This window comes from Motacilla alba, chromosome 5 (genome assembly GCF_015832195.1).
Source record: "Motacilla alba alba isolate MOTALB_02 chromosome 5, Motacilla_alba_V1.0_pri, whole genome shotgun sequence".
NCBI lineage: Eukaryota > Metazoa > Chordata > Aves > Passeriformes > Motacillidae > Motacilla > Motacilla alba.
The window spans coordinates 27,023,497-27,050,461 of record NC_052020.1 but is presented as its reverse complement, the minus strand read 5'-3'; the positions used below and the strand labels follow the sequence as shown (position 1 = coordinate 27,050,461).

The following is a 26,965-nucleotide window of genomic DNA, read 5'->3' as shown; positions in this document are numbered from 1 at the left end:
AAAACTCATACAGGGAGGTGAATTAATCAGAGATTTAAATAGCTTCAGTCACATTTGAAAAGAAACAGAAAGAATGGAATCAAACTTACAGAAATAAATCCCAGCTAAATGCATGCACATCTTCACATGCTCGCTTGCCTGTGCACACACATTGCTCATTGCAGAGTCCAGCTGAGGACCCTCCCTTTCTAACACAACATGAGAGTCAGGTCCTGTTCACTACTTTATCTCTGTCCCTTTATAGCCATTCCTGCTCTCTTTCAGTTATCAGTCTTGCCTGTTTGGTTCCTCATTTGCCTCAAAAACACCTCGGCAGGTCTCCTGTGTGGCATCTCACATCAGTGGTGCTTAATCCTTGAAGCGATACATCCTACCTATATTGCAGTGAACTTCTTAAGAACCACACCTACCACAAGCCTAAAAGAAATGGTCTCTTGTGGGCTGACTATTCCTTAGAAAAATTAGGAATAGAGCGAGGGCCACCATGGTTTCTTTCTAGTAGCAAAGCAGAAGTATTTTGCAAGAACATACCAATTCATTCACTCGATTAGGCTCTCTCTCCAAGTACTGTGACTACAAGAGTCTAGTCTGCATAGCTGCAGGTTGCCCTCTGTTAGCCCAGGGATTATACCATGTCTAAGCCAAAAAGAATGTCTTTCTTCGGCCTCTAAGTCAGATGCTCTTTCACATTAAGCAACATTCCTTGTGGTACCATGACCTCAACTTAATGTAATTGGAAAGACTATTTTTACTTATGCTATCAGCATGGTGAGGCGCGGTAGTATATGGCAAGCAGGCCACTAGGTACTCAAAATATTAAAATTCTTTTTCCTTTCGTCCCTGGTTTCTCCTTCTTCACGATCTCTTTCTCTTTCTTTTCCCACAACTTTTGTTCAAAACCTAGTGTTTTACATGCTATGAGAAAATTCACACATCCAAGCATCCAAGACTTCCTGAGGCAGTGTTAGTGAACACCATCCCTGCTCCATATCACAGAACTTCTTAGCATTCCTTCTGTGTCAGAATACCTGAACACAAAGTCCTGTAGCTGCATGTGGCAAGCTACTACAGGTAGATTCAAAATCCTTTTCTTTTTTCCTTAAAAATAAAAAAGGCTAGTTCAGGCCACAATTTTCTTTTACACACAAGGCAGTCCAAAATGTGATTCAAGTTATGGACACTGCGGTAGCACACAAGCCAGAGAACAGAAAGTCTTCTTGCCATGTGTTTAAGATGGAGAAGCAGTCTTATTTCACCTAATTGCGTGATGAACAGCATTTGCTGTGGCTAAGGTGGGCAGCAGAGTCTGCAGCTGAAACCCAGTTAATAATTCAGGTGGTGGCTCCACCCTGGCAAACCCTGGATCACTCTCACAAGTCTGTATCAGCTCTGCAGATCTAATAGGGGAAGGAAGTAACACATATTTATGGTGTCACTGAAGTCAATAGACAGACCTCTAAAATACACCCTGGGAGCAGTTCTGTTGAAGGAGAAGGCAATATGTTAACATTGACGGTTTCTAATCTACCATAACTATTGTCTACCTAAACTTTTGCTATGCTGCAATAGCTATAAACAACAGACAGAGACAATAAAACTTGCAGTGAGGTTTTCAACAGCTCATCCCTTTGTCTTAAAACAATATTTTAAAGTGTAGATCAGGTTTGAAAGCTCTCTCATCTTTGTCAAAACTCTCCTCTGGATCTGAACTTTGAGACTGAGACCATATTTTATAGTGACATCAGTGTTTCACATGCCATTGCCTTTAATTGTACGTCATGTCCACCAGACATCTGGTCAGAGGAGCGGGGAGGTGAGCACACTCAGAGACCATTTCTTGTATCCTGCACCTGCTACCATTGCAGGCTGATGGGAAGGATAATTTTAACATAAATACCCTAAAAAGATCCAAAAATCTCTTCTGCTTACACTGGCTGTATAACACTAAAGACCAAAACTGACATTAAAGGGCAGGAGCAATCTGCTGCTTCCAGTCGCTCTGTGACCAGTGAAGGCCTTAGAACGGCTCATTAGTGCTTTTTCAATAATGGATTCTGCATTGCAAGATTAATTGCAGCCATGTGCTCTGTCACACCCGCCACACTCTATTTAAGTTAACAATCCAATCAATAACCTTTTTCAAACAAAGGCAGAGATTATCTTGAGGGGAAAAAATAAGCAAATACTCTTTTTTTAAAACAAATGTGAAATTATTTATACAGAATAAAAGGAATTTTTACCCGGTTTCCAATTCTTTCTATTATCTTTACAGTGTAGTGGTGGGCTTTTTAATCAATAGCGTGATGAAAACTCACAGGCCTCCCGGCTATATTGCATCAGATTTATTCCATAAACTTTCAGGTCTTTAAACAACTATAAATACATATTACAGATATAATAGCCTATGTCACAGGAGCCCCATCCAAATAATGGAAGTTTACATGCAAAGAAAATGCATAATTTCCTCCTGCTAAGATTGAATAAGGTTTCTTGTGGCCACTGCCATCATTAGACAGAATTATTACCATTACCTGTAGAAAAGAAGGGAAACTTGTAATTCTAATAAGTGATATAATTTTATGGTTATGATTTAAAAAGGTGCCCTTCATTTGTCTGTCTAAGAAGGCTTGCTTACAGATATACAGTGTCAACCACAGTTGGATTAGGAAAGGCCCTTAAAAACTCAGACTATCCAAGCACACTGAAGAACTTGGCTCTGCCAGAATCCCAGGGCTCAAGGAGCTGCAACTCTCAGAAAAAGACCAAACATTTCTAAAGGATGCAGTTGGGGAGATCTTGGCATTTCCTGGCCCTTCCCATCTTGCACTGTGAAGGTGTTACAGTGTAAAGACATATGCCTGCTTGCTCAAATGGAGATACTCATGAACAGAAGCCTTCAAAAGTGTTCATGGGGTGAAGATCCAAGGCACCACCTGCCACACTATCTCTGTAATATGGAGAAGCAGGAGTATTTCATTATAGAAAAACAAAACAGCTTATCTGGCAGCCAGGACCGGGGGAGATTTTGCTGGCTGCAGGTGAAGAGCTCTTGTCTCACCCCTTTCAGTACAGGGCCCTGCTGAATCCAGCTTCTTAAGAAAAACATGCAAACAATCAAAAGAAAGTCTCACAGGCACCACATTGGGGCTTATTATTATCAGACAGGACAGGAAATATCACCACTGTGAATTTCTGTGTCCTGGCTGAAGTGAGAAAACCGAACTGTTTCTCCCAGTGTGTTCCAGCACTGCCAACTCTGCTAAAGAAGTGAGTCCAAAAGGACTCAGTGGTTTCACTGAATAGTCTGGTCGCTCTGATTTGGTCAGAGACCAACTCTCCTCTATTCTAATATGTCACAATGTGCCAGTAATTGTGGAAGAATTAATGCCTTTAATAATTGATGGATCTCTGAAACCACTCAGCTGTAGAAGAGCTTATAGCTCCCAGTATTTCATTTTCTGGCCCTACAGTTGTTCTGGCCAGCATGGACAGAGCTAAAACTGAGTCCACAAAAAGACAAGGGGCACTCTGCTGCATTAGCACCAGGACTGGTGGCCAGCTGCACTCCGGGGTTGGTGGTTTGCTTCTCAGTACTGCCAGTTCCAGCAGAACAACTTATATCATTTACAAGCAATTGCTCAAATATTTGGCACTGATACAAGAGAGCCCACTTTAATTGTTCGCCCAAGGGATAAATAAAACCCCTGTGCAAATGGTAGTAGTTCAGCCCCAGTTGCAGTTTGGCAGGTGTAATTGGAGAAAGCAGGACAGACCTGTGTTTGAAAGCAAGGCAAAGGATCTTGAGGAAGTTACAAATGGTGAAGTGATGCAGGTAGTACTTGCAGCTCACTCTCCTGCACTGCCCTGCTGTTTCTTTAGCCATGAAAACACCAAAGGGCATGGGGAGCAAAGGAGTAAGCTCCTGCCAAAAGTCCCCTCATCTCCAGCACTCTTCAGAAAATTTCATTGCCTGAGGAAAGTCCACTCACCAGCTCTACTCACGCATAGCTTTGACTCTTTGACTCTACAAAAAAAAAATGCTGCATAATTTCCTTTGAAATAATTCTAAGTATCAAGAGCATCAGCTGGGAAAAGGAGCCCAGGTTGCAGAGGGTATATGAGGAGCAAAGCTTGGCTCAGCCCACTCATGTGCATAAACAAAATGAAGTACACACAAATGTGTATGCACAGACCCACATGCACCCAAGGAGATGGGCTGTGGACAAGGCAGTGTAACTCTGTCTGGCACAGGGTGGCAGGAGGAGCTGGGTGGGATTTGGGGGTGACCTCTGGAGCATGCAAAGGGACAAACCAGGAGTGAGTTATTCCTAATGGTTTGTCAGTCAAATCACTCCCCACACACCATCCCCTTGGTAGCAGCTGCCCCATATCTTACAGGAGAACTCCTTGAGAAATGTTTAAAAACAGTTTTACTGTAATAGGTCTGTGTGTGCCTCTCCCTGAGTACGCCACTTCCTCAGCATGCACAATCCAGCCATACATGTTAGCAGAGAGAAATGAAAATAAATTACAGATTTTAAAAGTCTCTAAAAACTGCCAACAATTAACTTTGGTGCACACAAATCATTGCCCAGGGAGAACGTCCTGATTTGGGCTGGTGATGCTGCACAGCCAGGCATTCTGCCTGTGTTGAGGTTTGCCAGAGGGAGGATGAGCCCTGCCAGGGTTTCTGCTGCTATGTGGGTGTCCCACTCCGGCCAGGCACATCTGCCCTTCAAAAACTGCCTGGGACAGGCTGAAATCTGCCCCTCCATTTCATATCTCCCAGAGGTTTGGACTGGGGCAGATCTGGGGCACAGGTCCATGCCTCTGTCTTCCCCTCTGAAGCCGAGCCATGGGGACTCGGGCAAGCCTGGCACAGGCCGCTCTTTTCATTGCGAACACGCAGTGGGAATGCAGAACTGAGGTGGCAAACTGAGCCCTGCGTGTCTGCAACCTGGGCTATCAGAAACAGTGCCCAGCTGTAAAGCCAAAGGGATGCCACATGCCCCAATGTCCCATCTCCAAACCAGACAGCACTTGGCCCCCTCTTCTTCCAGACTAGCCCCTATTAACCACTGTTGGCCTCTAGACAAAATGGCTAGTTCTTGCCTAAGAAAAATAATGTGGGAGCACTCAAATAACCTTGTACTGAAGCATCAGCCTGTTAATGCACTGGTAAGTCATGCCAGCGCTGTACAATTCCTGGGGGTGAATTAGGTCAGAGTGACCTCCAGAAAGACCAGCAGGCTGCATGGCTGCGTGCTGCATTATGGGTAACGATCTGCTAATTGCCAGGAGGCACTTGGGCTGCTTACCAACACCAACAGGAAGGAAACCTGCCTGCAGGCACCACACGGACTCCATATGCCGGGGACATCGCTCCTAATAACGAGAATAAACCCATTTATAGAACATGAACTGGGCAGGAGGACAGGCACTGAATGCTAATGCTGCCCGGGCGGTGCAGCTCACCGGGGTTGTGCTGGAGACCCCCAGCAAAACCCCTGCGTGGAGAGGGGCTGGCTTTGCCTTTGGTTCCACAGTGAAGTGGGGGTGAGGTAGATGGAGATGAAAATGCAGGAGTGGGAGAAAGACTGCTTATCCAGGCAAGATGAATCACCACAACCTGGAAAGCCAACATCCCCTTTGCCCCGGGGACATTTTCGTTACCCTTCAACAAACTGCAGTGGAAAAAAACCTCCGGCACAGCTCCGACCTCGTCGCTATGCACTGCAGGCTCCCCAGCCAGGCCAGCTCACACACCACAGAGCTTTCAATCAACTGGCAGGCTCACTAAACCCTTTCAAATTGAGCAACCAAGCAAAAATACTTGGTCATAAACACTAAAAATAGGAATGGAGGATTGGGTTTTGTTTTGCTTTTTAACTTGGTGAAGCCAGCTCTTCCTAGTGCATTAAATCCACCTCCCTGGCAGCCCATTTAGAACATCTCCTCCCCCCTGGGAGAGCCAAAATCCCCAGCTGTAATGAGAGGAGTGGGGTGGTATTTAAAATGCTAGGGAAATGGCAGCCTGAATAGCCTTCTGCAAGCACAGTGCCTTTGTTAAATCCCCCATAAAATAAGATATCAGCGCTGCCCCTCCTCCCCTCTCTTTTACATGAACAAGGACCCTGCTACCTGCTTGAACTCACGTTTGCTATCTAAATACCTGGTCCCTCCCCAATAGCTCTCCTGCTAAACTGCCCTGCTAACACAGCCACAGATGGCAGCACGCCTGCAGGGCTGCGCGGCACTGCCCAGAGCTGCTCATGGTATCAAGGCAGCATTTGAAAAGATTCCAGAGTTTCCACACTGAACCAACAAAGGGGGTCTAACCTGAGCCAGGGGCAGCAGTGGATGGGACACATCATTTCCCCAGAGCACTCCAACAGGCGCTTCTCCACTGGGATTAAGCAGGAGAGAGTGATGAAGGTGATGTGTCATGACAAGGACACCTCTTCACTAAAAACAAGCCATGCTCACCCAGTCAGTTCAGAGAGCACCAAGATAACTCCACTGCACCACTGCGGTCCTCCTCAAGCATCAAGGACAGTGGGGAGAACTTCAGAGGTGATTTCACCCATGAGTCATGGAACAGACATCTCATAAACACAACTGTCACTTGGAAACAGGGTAAGCTGATTAGTTTGGGAAAAGGAAAGGGGGAAAGGAGAGAGTATTACTAATCTCTGGACTAACTTTCTAGAAACATTAAGGAATTACTCTAGAGTAACTCCCTGCCAGCACATTTCCAGAAATTTCAAATCAAATGGCAAACTCCAGAGAAATTATTTAAATGTCATCATTTTAATATTAAAGAAACTTAACTATGCAGAAGATACCATGCCATTGCATAGATAGTGACCTCATTGCTCTTACATGAGGTAACCACATACTATCTAGGCAAAGATATTCAGCACATGATGGGTAAATGACTGATAATTGATGTGGACATACTGAAAATGCAAGAGGTCTGTCTTTCTCACAGAAGCATAATTTACACTGTTGTTAATGTGACTGTACATTCAGACATAAGTAGAACTGCTTCACTCAACACAAGACCAATTTGGAGCAAGTTTCTTCAGTCTCTTGTTAAGGAATACCTTTCAGCTGCCAAACAGGCAGTGATCCCCATGCACACTCTCCATTGTTTGTAATGCAGTGCCAGAAGCTGGAAAACACCGGGTTTTTTTTCCCCTTCTCTGTCAGTGAAAGCCCCTGTTTGGTTGGGAATTTTAAAGTGTCAATAGAGATTTCATCAACAAGACAGCCAGTTTTTGCTTCCCCACCAAACTCCCAGCAACATCAATATCTAGAGGGGAGGAATGTGCTATAACCACATGCTGAAGAGCATCAGTATGAGCATGGTAGGAGGGCGTGAAATGTCTTTGTTTACTCTCTAAAAAATGCAGTTTCAAGGTGATCTAAACATCTGAGTGAAGGAATGAATTTGAACAAAGTAGTTTCAGTCAAAAGTAAGTGGGAGGGAAGAAAGGATTAAGAGGTGGCAGAGCGAAAAACTGATTTTCAGAAAGGTTGAGACATTTTGTACCAGTGTCTCACAAATAAGAAGCTGGACTTTCATTTTGGAGCAGTACCTTGCTTCAAAAGCGAACTCAAGGGAATTGTCTTTAAGAAAGAAAAAATAGTCGCAAATGAAATGTTTCATTCAAGCCTGTGCACAGTTGGCAATGGGAAAGGGTCATTTCATTGAGGAGAGATTGTGTTTCGTTTCAAATCAAACCAAAATCTTTTATCCTCACCACGGTATTTTTCAGTTCAGTTGTTTCAATGGCTTTTTTGAGTAAATGTCCAACAAAATGCTGACAGAGATTAAAACAGTAGGATTAATTTTTTTCCAGTGGAAGACCACCTGATTAAAATCCATTATCTCTTTGCTTAGAGCGCACCAGACCTTCCACCCCAGATTAGTCAAGTCAAAGTCCTGGCCATTCCTTAACCTGTGACAAGTGAGTAGTGCTGCTTTAACCTACACAACCAATAATTCATAGCAGCTAAATACCTTGTCAGACCAAACAAGAAATCAGTTCCATGGCAGTGGACACTAATGTCCCTCATTAAACACTTCACTAGTCTTGCTATTCTTCAACACCAAAGGAATAATTTAACAAGGCCTATACAAAAGTAGAATATTATTGTATTTAATTGAAGAAAATTATCTGCTGCAGTACTACCACAATCTCTGACTCTTCTGACCCTGCTTTTAACTGGCTGCTCCATTGGCCAGCAGGTCTGTTGCTCAGTGCTCTGTTAATGGCCAGGAAGTTGGGAAATCCTCTCCTATAGGTTGGTCTGACCAAGCTTTGGGTACCCCAAATCCTTTCACTTAAAACAGTTGTTGAGGGTGTTCATCACCTGCAATGTTCCCTTGTTAGGTGGGATCCCACCACCCCCAAGATTTCTGGCAATTCTCAGTGACAGCTGCACTGAGCCTAATGGGGTCTAATTCTTCTTCACATATTGCCAGACCTGTAAATATGTAAAAAGTCACAGGGGAATATAATGGCTGTGGATGTCCTTAGGAAATTCATCTCTGTTCTTTCAGCTCACTAAGTCCTTGTAAAATCTCACCCTTAATGGAAGTCAGGAAAGGGTCTTGGAGAGGAAGCTAATGAAGAGGCTGCAAGGGAAATAAGGCCCCCAAAGCCAGGGAAGGTCCTTTTCTCCAGATGAAGGAATACACAATTCTGGACCATCTGCATGCTTGAACAGTGTGACAGCAAATTCAACCTAGAGAGAGTCTGTGGACAGTTAAAAACTATCCTAAGCCCCTAGGCTGATGGGTGCATTCAGAGACACGGTCAATATAGAAAGATCTGAGAAGTCCTGAAACCTTCTCTTTAAGAATCCAAAGTCCAGATATTCCAGCAATGGATGAGACTTCTGACCCAGAATTCACTGTACTGTAAAACAAGTTGTTGAACCCAGGGAAAGGGCTGAAAGACTTCAGTGTTGTTTAACATACTTAAGTCACTCCCAGCAGAGCACTGATGTGAAGCAGCTATGATTTGTACCAACAGGGGAAAATTACTTTTTCCAACATTGACTTGAAACCATTCCATGCAAACTCTACTGCATAAAGTGCATCATGAATTTGAAAGTTATGTCACACTGGTAAACACTAAAATAAAAATACCTCTTTAGTGACAGGATGGCTTTCCACTATTTTCCATCCAATGACTTCCTCTCACCTTGAGGAGTTTGCCTCAATACTGATTCCTGAAATCACCATATGAAAAATTCAATGGCTGTTGGCTATGGAAAGAAATACAAAATAGCAAGCTAAGTCTGCAGTGATGTTTGACAAAACTATCTCCAGTATTACTTAAAATTTCTATTTTGTTTCAAAGGAGGCTGTATAAAAAAATCTGGTCATCTTCATTCGCTTCCTGCGGTGCACAATGAAGTTAACTGATACGAGGACACTTAACAGCAAAGACTGAAGTAATGTAATAGGAAGAGGCTTCAGTCCAAATAAAAACTTACTCTTAACACCTATGCAAACCTAGATACAAACTAGGTATTACTGAGAATTGGTTGAGGAAGATGAGCAGTACTGAGAAATTAGACCCCACTCCAAAAAATCCCAAACCACTCAGTTTTAAGACATTAAAGGGAGGCTGTGTCTGTTCCTACTCAAGAAGCACCACCCATCAGCTGAATTGCCAAAAAAATTAGTACCTTCTGCAAGCTCTCCCAGGCAGGCAACAAAAATTCCACAACCTTCAACCCCCTGCCCAGCATCAGTGTTTAAATCACGTTGCCTTTTCCTTAGCAGTGCCATGGTTGGCTTGTAGATCATTTAAAGTTACCACAGCTGCCTCAGGCAACATTAAACAAACCTGTTTCTAATTACAGATGGCAATATTAGCCACAACACCGTGCTCCAGAAATCTATGCTTTCATGAAGGTAAATGCTATCATCCTTCTCCCACCATGGTTCACCCCCATGGAATCATGCAGAGTTACAGGCTGCAAAGACAAAACATCATGAAATGACAGATGTGATAGTAGAAGTTTCTAACACACAGTGCAAGAGCATTTGTTGAAACAGCAGACAATGTAGTTAGGTCTTCAAAATATCTGGTGAGGTGCCACAGATGGATGGCTCTCATATTATGTCATTAAAATCAAAGTTAGGGCTTAACTGTGGCAAATGTCCAGCTGTAGTGCAGCAAACAATACAATCTTTATACAACAACTTCCAACAGATAATGGAGGTCTTAAAAACACCAAGCCACAATTTGGACACACCCAGCCCAATTGTCATTGCTTATGTGCTCTGCTATGCATGCCTTATGTAGTTGAGGTCTTACTCATCCATCTTCAACACCAGGGATGGGATGGGGTACAGAGAAGTCTTTGCCATTGCTAATGAGAATTAAAAGCTCCGGTTTAGAGAGAAACTGTTATGGCTTTTCTTTATCATCTATAGGCTGATGGATTTAAATACAAGTAGGGCTCACAAATCCAAGATGCAAATTTAATCAGATTTTTTTTTCTGATTGCAGGCAAAAATTTGGAATAAATCGTAAACCAGTGCAATATTCTAGTTCAGGCCAAAGTAAATTAGCTGATGCTGTTTTCACTCCACCCAGAGAAAACAGGATTCCAGCCTTCAGACTTGCCGGCCTTCAGCTCAGTCTCAGTCCAGGGAAACACAGTTTAGGGGGCACCCATTAACTGCTGCAGTGCTGAAAGACACTTTTAGTCCCTCCTGCTGCCATCCCTCACTCTCACTGGCAAGAGCCATTCTCCAAACAGGAAAATAAGATCTATTCATGTCAGCATAAATCTGTCCAGGGGCTTATCTGTTCAGATAATTTCTGCAAAACTGAATTTTTTCTTTATCATTTTTAATTCCTGGCCTTTATCTTAAAAAAAAATAGAAGGAAAAAAGGAAAGAAAATAAAAAGGCACAAAAATATTCAAAGTAATAGGACTTATGTGGAGACATTCCTTGGACTCTGACAGCCTATAACAACAGCTCTGCTGTGGTGGGAAGGATCCCATTCATCTCAACCAGGTGTTGACAGATATCCATAAAGGCCAATTTCAACATGCATCTTCACTCCTGGCTACCTTAGCAAAAATGTCTTGCTCTCCACTGTGCATCATCACACTGAGGACAATGAAAATGGCCATGGATGTTAGAATAGGAGATGATCTAGTGCACTGGTGCCACAAGCAGCTTCCTTCCTTCCTTCCTTCCTTCCTTCCTTCCTTCCTTCCTTCCTTCCTTCCTTCCTTCCTTCCTTCCTTCCTTCCTTCCTTCCTTCCTTCCTTCCTTCCTTCCTTCCTTCCTTCCTTCCTTCCGCCACTTCCGCCACTTCCGCCACTTCCGCCACTTCCGCCACTTCCTCCCTTCCTTCCTTCCGCCACTTCCTCCCTTCCTCCCTTCCTTCCTTCCTTCCTTCCTTCCTTCCTTCCTTCCTTCCTTCCTTCCTTCCTTCCTTCCTTCCGCCACTTCCGCCACTTCCGCCACTTCCGCCACTTCCTTCCTTCCTTCCTTCCTTCCTTCCTTCCTTCCTTCCTTCCGCCACTTCCTTCCTTCCGCCACTTCCTTCCTTCCTTCCGCCACTTCCTGTTAGCAGTTAATTATCTGCCACAAAGACACACAGACTGTCACACAGATGTTAAGAATCAGGCAGGTAGGAGCCCATGTGTATAACAGAGCTTTATGAAAAATAACACATTAGGGAAGAGGTCACACACAGTTTCCTAAAAAGACAGCATCTAATCTAAAACAGTATTTCCTCTTTCTCTTTTCATTCTATACAGCCATATCATTAATTTAATACATGTAAGGGGAAAGGGAAGGTTCATGCCAGCACTGTGAAATGCAAAGGGAACCACAGATTCCAGTTACTCCAGTGGCTGGACTGGAAACTGCATAGGTAGGGGCAGGACTCCTTAAGGCAATGTCACTAAAATCTATGCAAACTGCTATCATATAGCTTAGGCTCCACCTTTGACTCCAGACTACCTTAATGCAACTCTACTAATCTCATGAAGAAGGCTATTAAAATACAAACACATTTAGGAAGATCCTCTCTTATCACCAAAGGATAGAAAACACTATTATAATGAGTCCTATATAGAAACACTTTTTTATTTCCTGCCTACCTTCACTATAGCAAGCAACAGGACCGTTTTCTGCAGTCCAGTGAATGGAGAAGAGAAAGTAAAAGAGAAAAATTAAGATAATTCTTGGTTATTGTCATGGTTCATTAGGAAATACAAAACAAAATCCAGGGACAAAAGTCATAATTTACAAAATGGAAAAGGGAAACAAAATCAATAGAGGAGGAAGTTTTATTTTAAGCTTTAAAGAGAGTATTATAAACAATGGAGAGCTTAGAAAAGTAAATGTACATATATGTTACTCAACAATGTCTTTTTATAAGAAGATTATTTGCACTAAAAAAGACGTTGTGGAATTGCTTTGGGAAAGCAATCTTTACAGAGAAATATACAGTAGGGATGCTGGAAGCGGAACTTTTATTTGGAAGGAATATTACACAAACTGAACACAGACCCTACAGTTTTCAAATCTTCATTACAGTTGTGCGTCTTATTTTTTATATTTAAAAAAATTATTTTTTTTTTGTTTTTTCTCTAGAGGCAGTTCCCCACTGCATGTTTAGAAATCAACAACATGAGCAAAGCAAACCCATCCTGCTAAAGAGCCCAATTAGGACACAAAATGTCATTTAATTCAGTTTGAGCAGGACTACCTTACATGGTTATTTTTGACTTTATGTTTTAATCTGGGAAGAAGTGGGAGAAGGGAAAGGGAGAAGAGTAAAAAATCTGCTGCTACTGACACATGGAAACCTCTCAGTGAGGTGAGTTTGTGTTCTAGATGTGCAGGAAACACAAGACAGTATCAGGTTTTCTGTCAGCTTCACCTAGTCAGCATGCATTTGTGTAGACACAGTTTTTTCATTCTGAAAGACAACATAAGCCACATTAACAAAGCTACTTTTTTTCTGCTCAAACCCTGAGGGTCAATCCCAATAATTGTTGGTGTGCTTTGCCCTCAGTTTGCTTCTCCTCTGTAACAGGGGTGCCAGACAGAGCCAAGTCCAATACCCTTCTCCTAGGACACAAGGCTATCCTCCATGCCTACTAGACCTCATCACACAAGACACTGAGCAGACCTGTGCTATCCACTGCAAGCAGATCTGGCGGCCAACAAAACCCTCCTTTTTCACTGGGAAAATGCCTAACAATTCAGAATTTGGGATGTGACCATCCCTCCCTGCTGCCTCACAGGACAACTCAGGATTGCAGCTGTGGGAACTCGTATTCTTCTCCTGCATAGTAACCCCTCTTGCTTATTGCAGACATGAGGTTGCACCTGTATGCTTTTCAAAGTCCACTACCACTTCAGAAAGGGCTGAAATACACAAATTTTCTACACATGGCATCATCCTTGACAGCAAGATCCCTGCCATGAGCACCTAACATTTAGATACTTCCCTTACAACCAACTCACAATCAGCAGTGGAATTACCAAGGCAAAAAATAATACAAAAATGATCAGAGTTGTCTTCAATTCTTAAAGCCCTCTTTCAGCAGAAGTATTTCACAGAGTTGCTCAAGAGCAAACCTCTTTTACCATGCAGAAGAGACACATAAATCCTAGCAGGAGAAGACAGTCCTTTGAAATGGACACAAAATCTGGTAACAAAAAAATTTAACCACTGAGCCTGGTCTTTGCTACTCCAACAGTTTTTGTGCCTAACACAGTACAGCAAAGTAGGTTTTAAGCATCTAACAGGATAATATTATTAAAGAGAAAATAAACCAGAACAATCTTCACTTACCACATCCAATTTTCAAAAAACAAAGATACCCAGCACATGTATGAATGGCTTCTTTAAAGTAAGAGAGAGAGCAGAGTTGACCTTTATTTTCATTTTTTAAAAAAAGGTTTTTCCTTAAAGTAAATATTCAGTCTTTATTTTACAGTAAGTGCTTTTTAAAATTTCATGTCTTCACAAAATTGCATTTAAAATTTGAAGTAAAATGTATTTCAAACAAAAATACTGTGCAATTTCAGCACTTTCTTAAATATCGAAATAAATAAAATACTTGTCTTTTTCAGTTTGTTTGTTTTTCAGTCAGTTCTATTGTAGATCAATTCCAGTCTGACCTGGGTTTATACACACACTTAAAAGAAAGTGAAATCAAGACTTCAAAAAACTTCTTTGTATTGCACCAGCTTAGGGCATCCCCAGAACTTCTCTCAACAACTGGCAGCCAACTTCCCACAGTCCAGACTCCCGTGCCAGATGGAACTCAGGTACAGAAGACTCAGGGCAAGGAAAGAAGTATCAAAGCATCCTGGCTTCTCTTGGTCTTCTTCTGAAATGTTTTGCTTGAAGGCTGCTGGAATCCACAAGGGCAGGGCTGACTGCAGAGGGAAAGGCAATACAAAGTAAAACTAAACAAACTCAAGCAGACAAAAAAAACCAGAAACAGCACAAACCAACCTTCCAATATTGCTTACATTCTAGTTCCTTGAAAGTATAGCTCAACAGACTCAGTTTCAACTGACTGTGGAAGCCATAAATGAACACAGAGCAAACAAATAGGATAAGAAAAAGTATATCGAAAAAAAGGCACTGCACACTGTCAATCTTTCTTCTTGGGAACATTATTAAATAACCTTCATCCTTCAGTTTAAATAGCTGTCTCTTCAGTAGAGGTAAAGACCTTTGGTCATTAAATCCTGCTCTAATTACCTTCCTCTATTACTAATTATTTGTAGGGAGCCACAAGCATATACAGCATGTCACAAAAGACACTTTCAGAAGTCTAAACAATACAAATGCAGTGGCAGTAATGCAATAACTTCTGGAAAGAATGAAATATTGCATTTTTCATTGCATTTATTCCATGAATCGACTGAGTTACATACTGCTAAGATCCTGAGCAGGATTAGACAGCAAATAAAATCATCTCCTTATTTCCACAAAAAGCAAGTGCCTCTTCCCATATCTTCCCACATGTCCCATATCAGTTCTAGACTAAATTAAGGTCCAAAATCTTTGGAAATGCCAGACACACACACACACAAAAAAAAAAATCATCAAAGATATGAACTGGCAGCATCCTCTTAACAGAGCTATCAGGCCTGGAAATCCCAAGAGCTGGGTTTTGTCCTAAATGTTATTGCCACTTGTCTTCTCTGAAATTGGCAACTTAGCATTCATGGAAATACAGACAGGGACATCAAAACAGTTCTGACTAAATTTCAGTATTGCATGGTATTTATACAGGTTGGGTTTTTTTTCAACACTGGTAGATATCTGGCAAAGAGAACAAAGACTAGTAGGGTTTATTGTAATGGCTTAGTCAGCAAAAACTCATCCCAGCTGAATTGCTGCACTGAGAGGTTTGTCAAAATAACCCTATGTGAGCATGAATTCATGCATGTGCCTCATACTTTAGTTATAGCTAAAAATTTCATGTCAATAAGAAAAAAAAAGAGACTATGAAATGGGTGTTTATTGGAAACATCTACATATGTAGCTGCACAAAACACACTGGGCATTATTTGCAGTTTTTATAATAAGATGACTCCCAGTGGGGTCAATACAATGTCTGCTTGAGGATTTGATTCAGTAAAACTGCTTGCCATGGGGAAGAGGCAAATTGCACAAAGAGCCAGGCTTTGAAAACTCCATAGTTTTATGGCATTTGAACTATTATTTTAGGGTCCATCTCAAAATATCTTTGCAAGAATTAACCAAAAAAGGCAAAGTGGGCATGAGAGAACACAGTGGTGCCCCAGCACTGTCTGGACTCTGACTCTCTGGGTGCAGTTCTTGTTTGGTCCATGCATCAGCAGGCAGCAAACTGAGTCTCTGTCTTCAATTAAGAGCCTAAACTGAGGTCTGTAACATGGCAAAATGGAACTCAAAATGAATAACTAATGTAAAAGCTCAAAGGCAAAACAATGCGGGGAGGGGACTCTAATAACACATTCTGCTGAAACAAATGGCTATCTCAGAGCTTGTCTACACCACACCAGCAAGCGTATTAACAGAGAGATTTCATTCAATAAAAGCAATAGCTAAGAAAGGCCAGTGGTAATCCTTCTGAAGTCTGTGGTAAAGTTCTCTCTGGCCCTTGTTTCAGCAGCCTAGGCTCATCATTTATGACCTTACCACATACATACAATGTTATTCCAAGCACCATTACATATTCAAGAAATAAATATACAGCCCACAAAACTGGGGGGTGTCTGGGTGAAGGGAAGAGATGCAAAGCGAAGCAAGTCATATTTCAGTTCCATTCCTCTTCCACCACATGCCTGTTTCTCCTTTTACTTTTTTATCTTCTATGCCAGAATCCTGTATTTGCTTTAAATTTTCTCAATGCATATTATCATGCTTGAAATTTTATATAGTGTTTTTGCGGAAGAGCTGAGGTCTGCCCCTGCTAAAATTTCAACTAATTAAATGCCTCAAAAGGGAATAAGCTAAGGATCAGTGCCTACTCCATGTAGCCTTTCTTCTCCCTTATCAGCTGTTTAAGCAGCATGCCACTTCCTTCATTCTCTTGCTCCCATCTGTGAATCAGAGTTAGCAGAGGACGACTTCAGAAACTATGTGTGTTTTCTAAGATCCTTTAGTATGGACCAGTGGAAAGGTGCCTGAGGAGACAGCTTATATGATTTAACACAGAAAAGTCTGCATTAAGGGCCTGAAATGAAACACCCCTTTGTTCATGTTTCACATTGGGGTTGTCTTATCTTGGTATGTGGTTTGTTGGGAACATGTGTTTCAGGAGACTCTTTGGAAAGCCTTGTGCCAACCTGCCTGTAATAAGAAGGACATCTCTGGAGGAGAACTGGAATAGCCAGGGTTGTGCTTAGTTGAGGGACTACACCTTTGAAGAATTTATGAAGAACAGAAAGTTTCATTGAACTGCTGAAATCACTGGGAATAAAGAGCATCACAATTCATTCTGATTTCAAGGATAAATGTTTAGTTAAAAAACAGAATTCGCATTGCAAACTTTTTTTATGCCTCCCTAGTTTGGTTTGGGACTTATGTGCCCTTTAAGATACAATTGATACTGTGCAGTTCTCTCATTTCTGAGTTGGTTATGCTACTGTCAGAGTCCTTTCTTTTTTTGTTTTTGTTTTTGTTTTTGTTTTTTTTAATTGCACTTGTAAAACATTCTCCTATATATTTTCTGCCTCATTAACATTGTCATCTTCCCCTCATGAAAGGGTCTTTTGTAGCAGCCCCTTTGCTTTCCTTTCATCTTCCTTCAACACAGGAACTACCAACCTTCTTTCCCTGTTCCTAGCCTTCACTCCAGCACTACATATCCTGAGAATATTTTATTTCCATATTATCACTCCATGCCATATTCACTATTAACTCTCCTTTACAACCTAGCTTAAACAAGTACTCTTTCAGCTTCCAACTCCACATCCTAATTTCCTTGCTATGATCAATGCCTTCCTATGGTCAGCACCACACTGCTCATCCTGCTGGACTAAACTCATGTTGGTTATCTCAATCTCAATCTCATAAGGCATCTTGAGGAATCCAAGAACTACCCTCACTACATAAAAGTGAATTAGTCTTTTAGGACTATATTGAATGAGTGAGCATCCTTATACACATTAATGATATAAATAACTTATAAATTTTCTACGCTATCTGTAATAAATGTCAGCTGGCAATTTTTATGCACTTTGTGAGCTGTTGTGGCTTCTTTCTGAGGGTACTGTGCTACCCAGTTGTCACAAAGATGGGTGGTTTGGTTGCAAAAGGATTAAGACTGTATGCATTGTTATAGTAACTGCATTTGTGAAACTAATTCAAGACTTAATGAATTATGGGCATCTGATTATTGTTTGTATTCCAAAAGAGCCCACAATGCGTTAGGCATGGTTCACAAAAGACAATGTTAAGGACTCCACTTGGAAAAACTCCATTTAGAGTATGCCTGTTCTGCAGCTTATACAGTGATGGGAGTTCTTCAGAAAGATGTGCTTGGGTAGGTTTCAGCTACCTAATTCAGGTGCTGCAAGGACTGAGCTTTAGTAAATACAGAAGAGTAGCAAAACATTATCTATTTATCTTGCACTATTTCAGAGGAAAAAAAGGACTGGTTGTGGAAGAAATGAATGTTTTTATCAGTTAGAGTACACTTCTCATTGACAGCATTCTGTCAAAATATAATTGATTTGACACTTGTTTGATTACAATAAATCAGGGGTAACACAATAGCAACAGAAAATTATCAAAATGGCGAAAGCTTAAACAAGGCTCTCTGCTGGCAAGTGCGCATGGCTCTGGCATGCACTGTCCTTTGATGTACACATACAGAGGCATTTGTAATGTTTTCTAACAGCATCTTGAAGGTGGATTATTAATGTAATCTAGACATCAGTTAGCTTATATTCTGGATTTATGTCTGTATACCTAAAAGCAGAATTTGAACACTGGTCATTCCATGTCTAAAGAGAACAATAAAAAAATCAAGAGAGTGAATTGCATCTCTTTTTTTTTACAAGGTTGGAAAGTGGGGGAGGGAGTTGAAATTGCTCTCACAGACAGACTACCCTAGCAAAGAAGCAGGAAAAATGGGGTCCATTTGCTCTGGCTTGTTTCATTGTATGTATCCAAATTCCTTATTGCAAGGCTAAGACTTTTACTCTGGTATCAATAACACACACCTACAGTTTAAGGATTAGGCACTGTCCAGAGAAATGTCTCTTTTGCCTTTGCTCTTAATCAGGTCATGATTTCACCCTGTTTGCATTATGTACATCAGTAAAAATAGATCTTTACAACTTAACCTTGCCCCTGCTCCAGGGAGATTTTTGCCTGCACTAGGACAGCAAAACATAACTACACACTGACTCCTTTTGCATCACTTCTGACTGTACTCAAGTCTGGATCCTGCTCTCACAAAACTTCCATTAGTTTCCCCAGGGGCATGAATGTGGCACATACATATAATACAATTTAATCCATGGGACTTGCTGCTACAACAAAGCTCAGTCAGGGGTCTGCTGAAAAGCCAGGGCAAGAAATTTCACAATTGAGTGAAAGACATTTCAGCTCAGACATACCTTTCAAATCCTGCTGCATGTTTCCTCCTTTCTGGGAAAGTCGCTGGGAAGGGAGTCACTCTCTTCTCCATTGCCCTTGGAACTTTAATTAGTATTGCTTTGGTTTATTTCAAAAGAAGCCATTAAAAAGCAAACAAAGTGTCTTGTGAGACACTACAGAGAGAAAAAACAGGGCAACACAGGAAAAAATGCTGTGAATTGAAATTTTAAAATGGAAACAAAAGTATAGGTGAGGTATTTTTCCATGTAATTTCTTCCAGGATTCTGCTCCTCCTTTTGTTTTTTCTGTGATGTCTATGACTTGCCATTCATATTCCATCCCTATGCTTGGAAATTGCTGTCCATCAAGTGAAAGGTGAAGGAAAAGAAAAAAAAGTGGAACGGTGTGGAGAAGACATGAAGAGATGCAGAGACGAGATTTATTGAGTGTAAAGGTGTCCAAAGGAGATGGAAATGTGTTCCCCAAAGCCATGGTCTTCGATGGTGCTGCTTGTATTTTCAGGCTGTAGCGTAGCAGATGTATGAGAAAAGCCAGACTTCACATGCTACAGTAAGTGCAAAATCTCAAGACACAGATGCCATCACATCAAGGGTTTCCTTGTCCCCTGATAGAGTCCGCCCACAGTGGTTCTCTAGAAACAGTTCTATTATCAAGTAGACATCCATTGCTTTTTTGTTGGTTTTTTCTATTTTTTTTATTTAAAAAGTAGTTTTCTAATAATACATAGAATATATAAATAATAATAATAATAATTAAAAAAAACTATTTGGGTTTACTTTCTGTTCTCCAACCCATCTGTATTTTTTGTGGTTTGCTGATATATATATATATTAAAAGACAAGAAAATCAACTCTGCTCACTATAAAAAAAATATTAAATCCACTTTTTATGCTTCCAGAGAGAAAGAGAAGGAGGGTAGGTGTGATAAAACCAAATTAAAACTAAAAAAAAAGAGAAAGAAAAAAAAACAAAACAGGAAAATCAAAAACCTTCTGTCTCTTCAAAGTAGTTGTCAAGAGCTTTAAATGCTTGTGCTTTCAGTGTACACCCCATAGGGAAAACATAACAAAAATTACAAAAAATAACAAAAAAAGGGGGGGACGAAAAAAACCAACCAACCAAAAACCCAAGAGGACCTAAAATTTAAAAAAAAAAAAAAAAAGTAATAATAATCTTAGTAGTGAAAAGGACAGCTCAGAGTTTCTGTGTCTTTTTAGTTATTTTAGCAGCCGCCCTTTTTGTCTGCAGAGGGAGACCTGCCACCACAGCCACCTCCTCGGCTCAAGAGAGGCTCTTCTGCATCGTCCTCGTCAAAGCCGTGAAAGGTCGAGGTGTCGCTTTCTGACGTGGAACCGAACAAGTCCTCCGTAGTGCGTGCTGGCGCTGCTTCGTCCCTCCTGCCTTCTCTTCCCAAATGAGCTGACATGTATGATGAATATATCAGCACATGGGTTAAGCAACAGGCATCATCATCATCATTTTTTTCATCATTTTCATTATCATTAAGCAAGTCAGACTATCAACTCATAGGTGTGTGCCTGCATGTGCCCGCGCACCCCAACAACATAGCATAGGTAGAACTGCAGCAAGAAAAGTAACAAAGGATCAGTCTCTCTTTCCAAGAAAAAAATCTACAAACATCACAGGTGCCCATAGCTACAGCAGCGAAAGGGTTAATCATGTTTTCCTCTCTTCAAAAGACAGTAAAATATTTCCTCATGATTACTTAGATCAATTTTAAAATACTTTTAGACCATGTAAGTAATGAGACACTGTTAGCTCTAAGCACAACGGCATCAACAGTCACAAATTTTCTGCTATAGAAATGTAAGCCACTAGATACCTCATCAACCTCAGGACTACTTTTTATCCCCATTCTTCGCCTGATCCTAAAGAACCTCCTCTGTAGACAAAATTAAATACATTTTGAAGACTAAGTGAAAGTAACCTAAACCAACACTTAAATACAGATTTCATGGCACGTCCTTCAAAAATAAAAAAAACCCCAAAATTAATATATACAGTTCAACAACTAAAACAACTGAGAAGTAACCCATCTTGGGAAACACTGGAAAGTTCAAATTTGTGTGAGTCAATCCAACTTTCAAGATGCAACAGGAAATTCTCCACACAATACCAATAATGGCAACAACAACCATAGGAAGACTCCTAAAAAGAGACGTCAAATGCTGAAATCTGTGAAATTGAAGTTTGTTTTCTCTCTCAGACAAACTTTTTATGTGATTAATCATATGACCTTCAAATTCCCTCTTAAGGGATGGTAGAGAAAAAGATATCTCTTGTGCTCCAGCAAAATTGAAGTCTGAGATTTTAGGGAACAACTATTTTGTTATTCACAAACAGTAGCATGTAATTAAGCAACCAACTGTTGGGTCCCTGCTTCAGCTACAGGAATCAGCCATATAACAAGTACACTGCATTACTTGAGACAGAAAGAAATAAATCCTGTTCACAAAAAAGAAAATGGATGTAACAAAATAATTGGCAGATAAACCATATTGTAGAAATGTGATTTTACTGACTTTGTGAACAGAAGAAGCAATATAATTTCCATGACCTCTCTTTCACTGTAATGAAAATATTCTCCATTATTATAAAAGCAAAAGGTGGCAGACACCAAAGAGGTTTCATTGTTTTAGTTTAGAGATTAGTGTGTGGTTATACCTTAATCACTTTCATCACACATCAGTCACAGAATTTCAGACCCTATGAATGACCCAAGTGAGTCAGAATTTGTACAAGGATAGCATTTCATGGAACTGATTTGGCACAGTTTAGGCTACAGGCTGATCTACTTGTTCTATCACACTGAGGAATCAAGGAAATTAATGTATTTGTGTTGCAATCTGATATAAACACCATAGCAATGTTTAAGTAGCAATAAAATATGGCTCCATCTCACCGTGCCATATCAGGACAATGCTGAAATTAGTTATATTGAAATATAACAATCAAGGCAAAGGGCAATAATCTTCCAAGATGGTACCACAGACCCCATGGACTTTCCCCCTCAGTTATTAGAAGCAATCACGTGTACACTAAAAGGTCCATGTCTCTGCACAGCATTCATAAGGATGCCCTGGAGAAAACCAAACGAGTTGCCATTGATCCTCTGGTGACCAGTATCATTTCAGAATGTCTTCAGAGGTCACAACAACTGCAGAAGGCAATTTCAGTGAGACTCTAATTGTTCTCCCATTGAATGTGGTAATAGGCTTACTATGAATTTCAGCAGGAGCATAAAAAGACCATTTCCTTGGCATGACAACATTCCACATCACATTTCAGCCATGAAGCAACAGAAATCTTTCAGTGACTACAGTACAAAAGGAGCAGTATTCATACTGAATTTCAAGGCCTCCTTGGTTCTCAGATTTCTATATCACCATCTTATTACCACTAGTATCACCACAAAACAAAAATATCACAAGTGGAAACTTGGACCAATGCTGGAATATGCAGTTGTTAAAGGTGTCCCAATTCCCTCTACCACCACTACTACCTCCTATGAGAGCTATAAATAACTATTCAGCTGGTATAAAATTTTCCAAGAAAAAGAGAAAGAAAAGAAAAAAAAAAAAAAGTAAGAAAGGAAGGAAGAAAACAACAGCCCAGAAATAAAGACAACTCAAAATGGGAAAGACACAATTGCCTACATTTAAAAAGAGAGAAGGGAAGGGAGAAATAAAAACCTCTTTAAACAAAACTAATGATAGTCATCTTGTAAGAGGATAATTCTTGACAGCTAGCCCCATACCTACCCTGTAATTTTCTCCTACTTTCTTTTTTGGATGAAGAAATGCATGAAATGTGTAATCAATGGGAATGCTTGTCATGCAACTTTCATAAATCTTGTAAGTAATTTATAGTTGTAATTACAGTATTTAAAGACAGAGACCATTCTGTAAAATTGTTACAGGATTTTCTCCTTCCATGTGAAGAACAACTAGTACATGTGCCAATGTTTCCAAAAGCCAATAAATAAACTAAAACTTCATTATTTCATAAGACCCCATTAGCTTAAATATGTGAATCCAACAATGGGGTTTATAATGTAAATTTTTTTCAGTCATCCTTTCCCACAAACATGGAGAAGAAGTAAGGTTTCATCTTCTATCCCTTCCCAAATATGCTGCCTTTCTTCAAAACCTTCAGAAGGTGCAAAAACCAAATTACACAAATGCCTTTGTACAAGAAAGATGCAAGAACAAGTCACCTACCAGAGCGCCCACAGTCTGAGCACGATACAAGTTCCTCAGGCCGGCCACTTTTTTTGTTCATATTGGAGCCTCCAAGGCAGAAGTCACAGTAGTTATTGGGAATGATGACCCCGTCTGGTCCTTTCTGGGCTGTAGTTGGGTTAGAAATCAGATTTACTACAAGAGCATTCATTTGGACATTTGCCCCTTATCCTTGATATGGTGTTAGCTCAGTGAGTTTGCAGGCCACGGTCTTCCCAAAACATTGTCAATCAGAACAAAAAGTGAACTACATAAACTACCTCCATTTTAAGTACACCCTGGGTTGTATCGATTTGTCTGAAATTCCCTTTACTATTTCCTTTATAATCCCAGCCAGGCTGCTCCTTCTCAAGGACATGCTTCCAGATGCGCCTTTACACTTAACGGACTCGTAGCATACAGATATAGAGGAAATCCCTAAGGCAGGTTAAGACCTATGTGTCAGTAAGCCAAATTTGGTTTTTCAGGCAGCAGTCATCATCATAATCCCACAAAATACAAATTCATAAAGGAAAAATACAGTCTCCAAAACTCAAAGATCAACAGTGGGAAGATGGGGGGGATAGGTACCCTTACTGGTTTTATGTCAAGTAGCTTCTTAGTGGACTACATCTCTAAGTAGCAGGGTGTCTTTAGCCAGAAGGTTGGTTCAAAAGCTCCTGAATATTCACAGGTAAAGCCATTTGGGGATGTTTCACCCAAGACTTAAGACCCTGAAGCAGTGATGTTCCCTTGGATGATGAGTAGGAAGGGTCCAACACTACACCAGCACCAAGCACAGGTGCAGAGTGAGCCTGGGGCAGACATCCCAACCAGCAGAGTTAAAAACTTTTTCAGCCAAGAAAAAAGGAGCAAGATTATATTATTATTTTGCAGCTAGGAATACTTGGAAAGGAGCAGACACACACTGATCTCAAGTAGAGGATGCAGATCCCTTTGGAAGAAGAGAAGGGCAGAGGTCTTCTGCATTCCTCTCAGTTGAGTAGAAAAGCAATGTCCTTTTTTTCTTGCTCACAACTGCCATTTTCTTCCTCTGCTCTCCAGAGAAGGAAAACATCTTCATGTACACTCTAACTATGAACTGGGGAAGGGAGTGGAGGTAATGGTTGGTCTTTGTCTTTGTTTCTTCTCTTTGAACATAAAAAAATCCAGCTATATGCCAGTAGGTATACCTGGCCTAAGCCTACTGCATGACATTACAAATGAGAAAATGAAGAACTTTAAATTGTACCATCTTTATTTAATTATCTTTTTGATGCATATTTTGTAACTTGCAGATTTTTAACAGATGTTTTTACAGCCTTTATTAACGGTCTTTTTGTCCACATTCAAATCCCCTCCAAAGAACAATGACATTCTAAAGGGCTTCTTGGTAGCAGTCCAAGACATACACTTAAAATTAAAATTTCCTCCAAGTTCAATCTGCTTTTCTGGTTTGGGTGCATGTAGTTATTCATTTTTTTCCAGATGTTTATCAGCTGAACTTTTGGAGATTGGTAACTAAAAGATTCCAGGTAAGGTGAAATTAAGAAGAAAATTAAAACCTATAAGGCTGCAAATACATCACTATCTTCCTCTGTGGTCATGGAGATCCTGACAGTATTTACTAAACAATGGACTTTGCTCTGAAATTATCCTGGTTGACAGATTCCCAACTCTCTCTCAAAAAAAAAGAGAGAAGCTTACAGGGTTAGATTATCATTTTGTCTGTTCCAGGAAGGCATTTAACATATGCATGCAAGATAAGCAAAAAAAGAACAGGGACCAGGTAGAAGTCTAGCACACCGGCTCATTTCAAGAGCTGTAACAAAATGATCATAAAGTTATTGCTGGTACATATTTTGCGTATAAAAACCAGACCTCCCTAGCATTTATATTTCCCACTGCAGCCCCATTTTGAAAAACTTAAGTAATTACCTCTTTATATTATTCTGCATCTACAGACAGGCCATGTGCAGTGCAAACTCAGCAAGCTCAGAATTCAGTGACTTTTTTTTGTTGTTGTCCCTTATTGTTTCATCTTTCATCCAAGTTTCTTAAAGTGCCTTAGAGATATGAAGATCCTATTATTAACCTTCAGTGAGGTCAAAAGCCTCTTTTGCCATTGAGTCTAACCAAAGTGTATTGGACCCTAATTAAGTCTCGTGGTGAGGTTGCATTGCATTTTAAAGCTGAAAGACTTGGAGGTAGAGTGGTAAACTGGCTTATTCTTAAACACACAAAAAATCCTGTGGCAAAGCCACAAATAAAAACAAGCAGTCAGGGTGCCAGCCAGCAGACCTAGGAAAGAGCTCCACTTCTACCACTGCTCACAGTGGTTAATTAACACTCTGTATATACTGACTTAAATTTTTTTTCAACATGGATTATGACCATAAGATTCACTGACTATCAAACTGGAAATGGGACAGGGGGACTCAAAAATACATACACAACTTAATTCATCTGCAGTGTATGAGAGAGGTGGAGGGTATTTGCTGAGTATGATAAAGCTGAAGGGATTCTCCCAGACCACTGGAAAGGGAATAAGCATCGGGTTTGATCGCTCTTCTCTTATTCTTTCTTCTCTTTCCTTTCTTTTCCTTGTTTCCCACTTTCTTTTCTTCTTTGTTTTCTTCCAATTTATTTAATTTTTAATGTGAGTGTCTGTGTGCTCACTTATTAAGCTGGCTCAGTAGAGAGTGATAGAGATATCAGGCCTCAAAAGTCATAGATGAGAAGTTCCCGAAGTTACATTAATGATAACTTAAATGATGTATCTCTAGAGCCAAACAAGCTGGGCAATGTTATTCTCTTAAATGTTGTTTTTGGTTTTTTTTTGTTCTAACACGTGAAAAAACTAGAACCAAACCTGACTTAAGCTTTCTTTCTTGATCAGTACCACACAGTCAATTAAGTCACAGGCTAAATCACAGAAGGTTTGAGAATAAAGAGATTTTCAGATGGCAGAGTTCTTACTTTCAAAGGAACTTTTTTTGCATATATCCTCAGAGTTTCTAGTTCTATTTTACTGTCATTAACAAATGATGAAGGAATTAGGAAACAGAGGAAAAATGGCAAGATTTAACATGTAATCTTCATGAATAGGGTATCATGCAGGAAAAGCCCGACCCTAATCTCACCCCTAAATCAATAAAACTATGGATTCACAAGAAAAAACAATTAATTTCCTATGGAGTAATGTTGCTGCTTTTCATCTGAGACATAGTAACTAACTGGGTATTCACTTTTTGCATAAGGTGATCAACAAATAGAAGGTGCAAGTTTAAGCAAAACAGCTCAACTAGCAACAAATAACTCCCTAGCAGAGAGTTGACTCATTTAGATCAGGTGATTGCCTCCAAGGATTTGGTTAAAAAAAAAAAAACAAACAAAACAACCTCACCCATAATTATAAACTCTTTCAAAGCAAAGGCTTGAAAACCAGCCATGGCCTTGTCCTCTTATCTTACTCAAAACTCTTCTAATTTTCTTTAACATTGCAAACTGCAAAAACAGATCAAAAGCTCTGAGAAGCTCTGAGTATTGCCTGAGCTAAGGTTTGCTTATAGGAGGTGTACTTAAATC

General features: G+C 40.4%; 1 protein-coding gene across 10 annotated transcripts in view; it reads right to left on the bottom strand.

Annotated features, from left to right (window-relative positions):
• Positions 1–26,965, bottom strand: part of DPF3 (double PHD fingers 3) — a 167,391-nt gene that overhangs the window by 18,181 nt on the left and 122,245 nt on the right. For 5 of the 10 annotated variants that reach the window (XM_038136989.1, XM_038136988.1, XM_038136991.1 and 2 more), the window contains one exon: positions 23,378–23,506. In XM_038136989.1, the coding sequence (XP_037992917.1) occupies positions 23,378–23,506 (129 nt within the window). Of the gene's footprint in view, positions 1–12,321; positions 14,447–19,135; positions 20,556–23,377; positions 23,507–26,965 lie in introns of those variants that run through there. The other 5 variants (XR_005256986.1, XR_005256989.1, XR_005256990.1 and 2 more) reach the window with 2 other exon arrangements.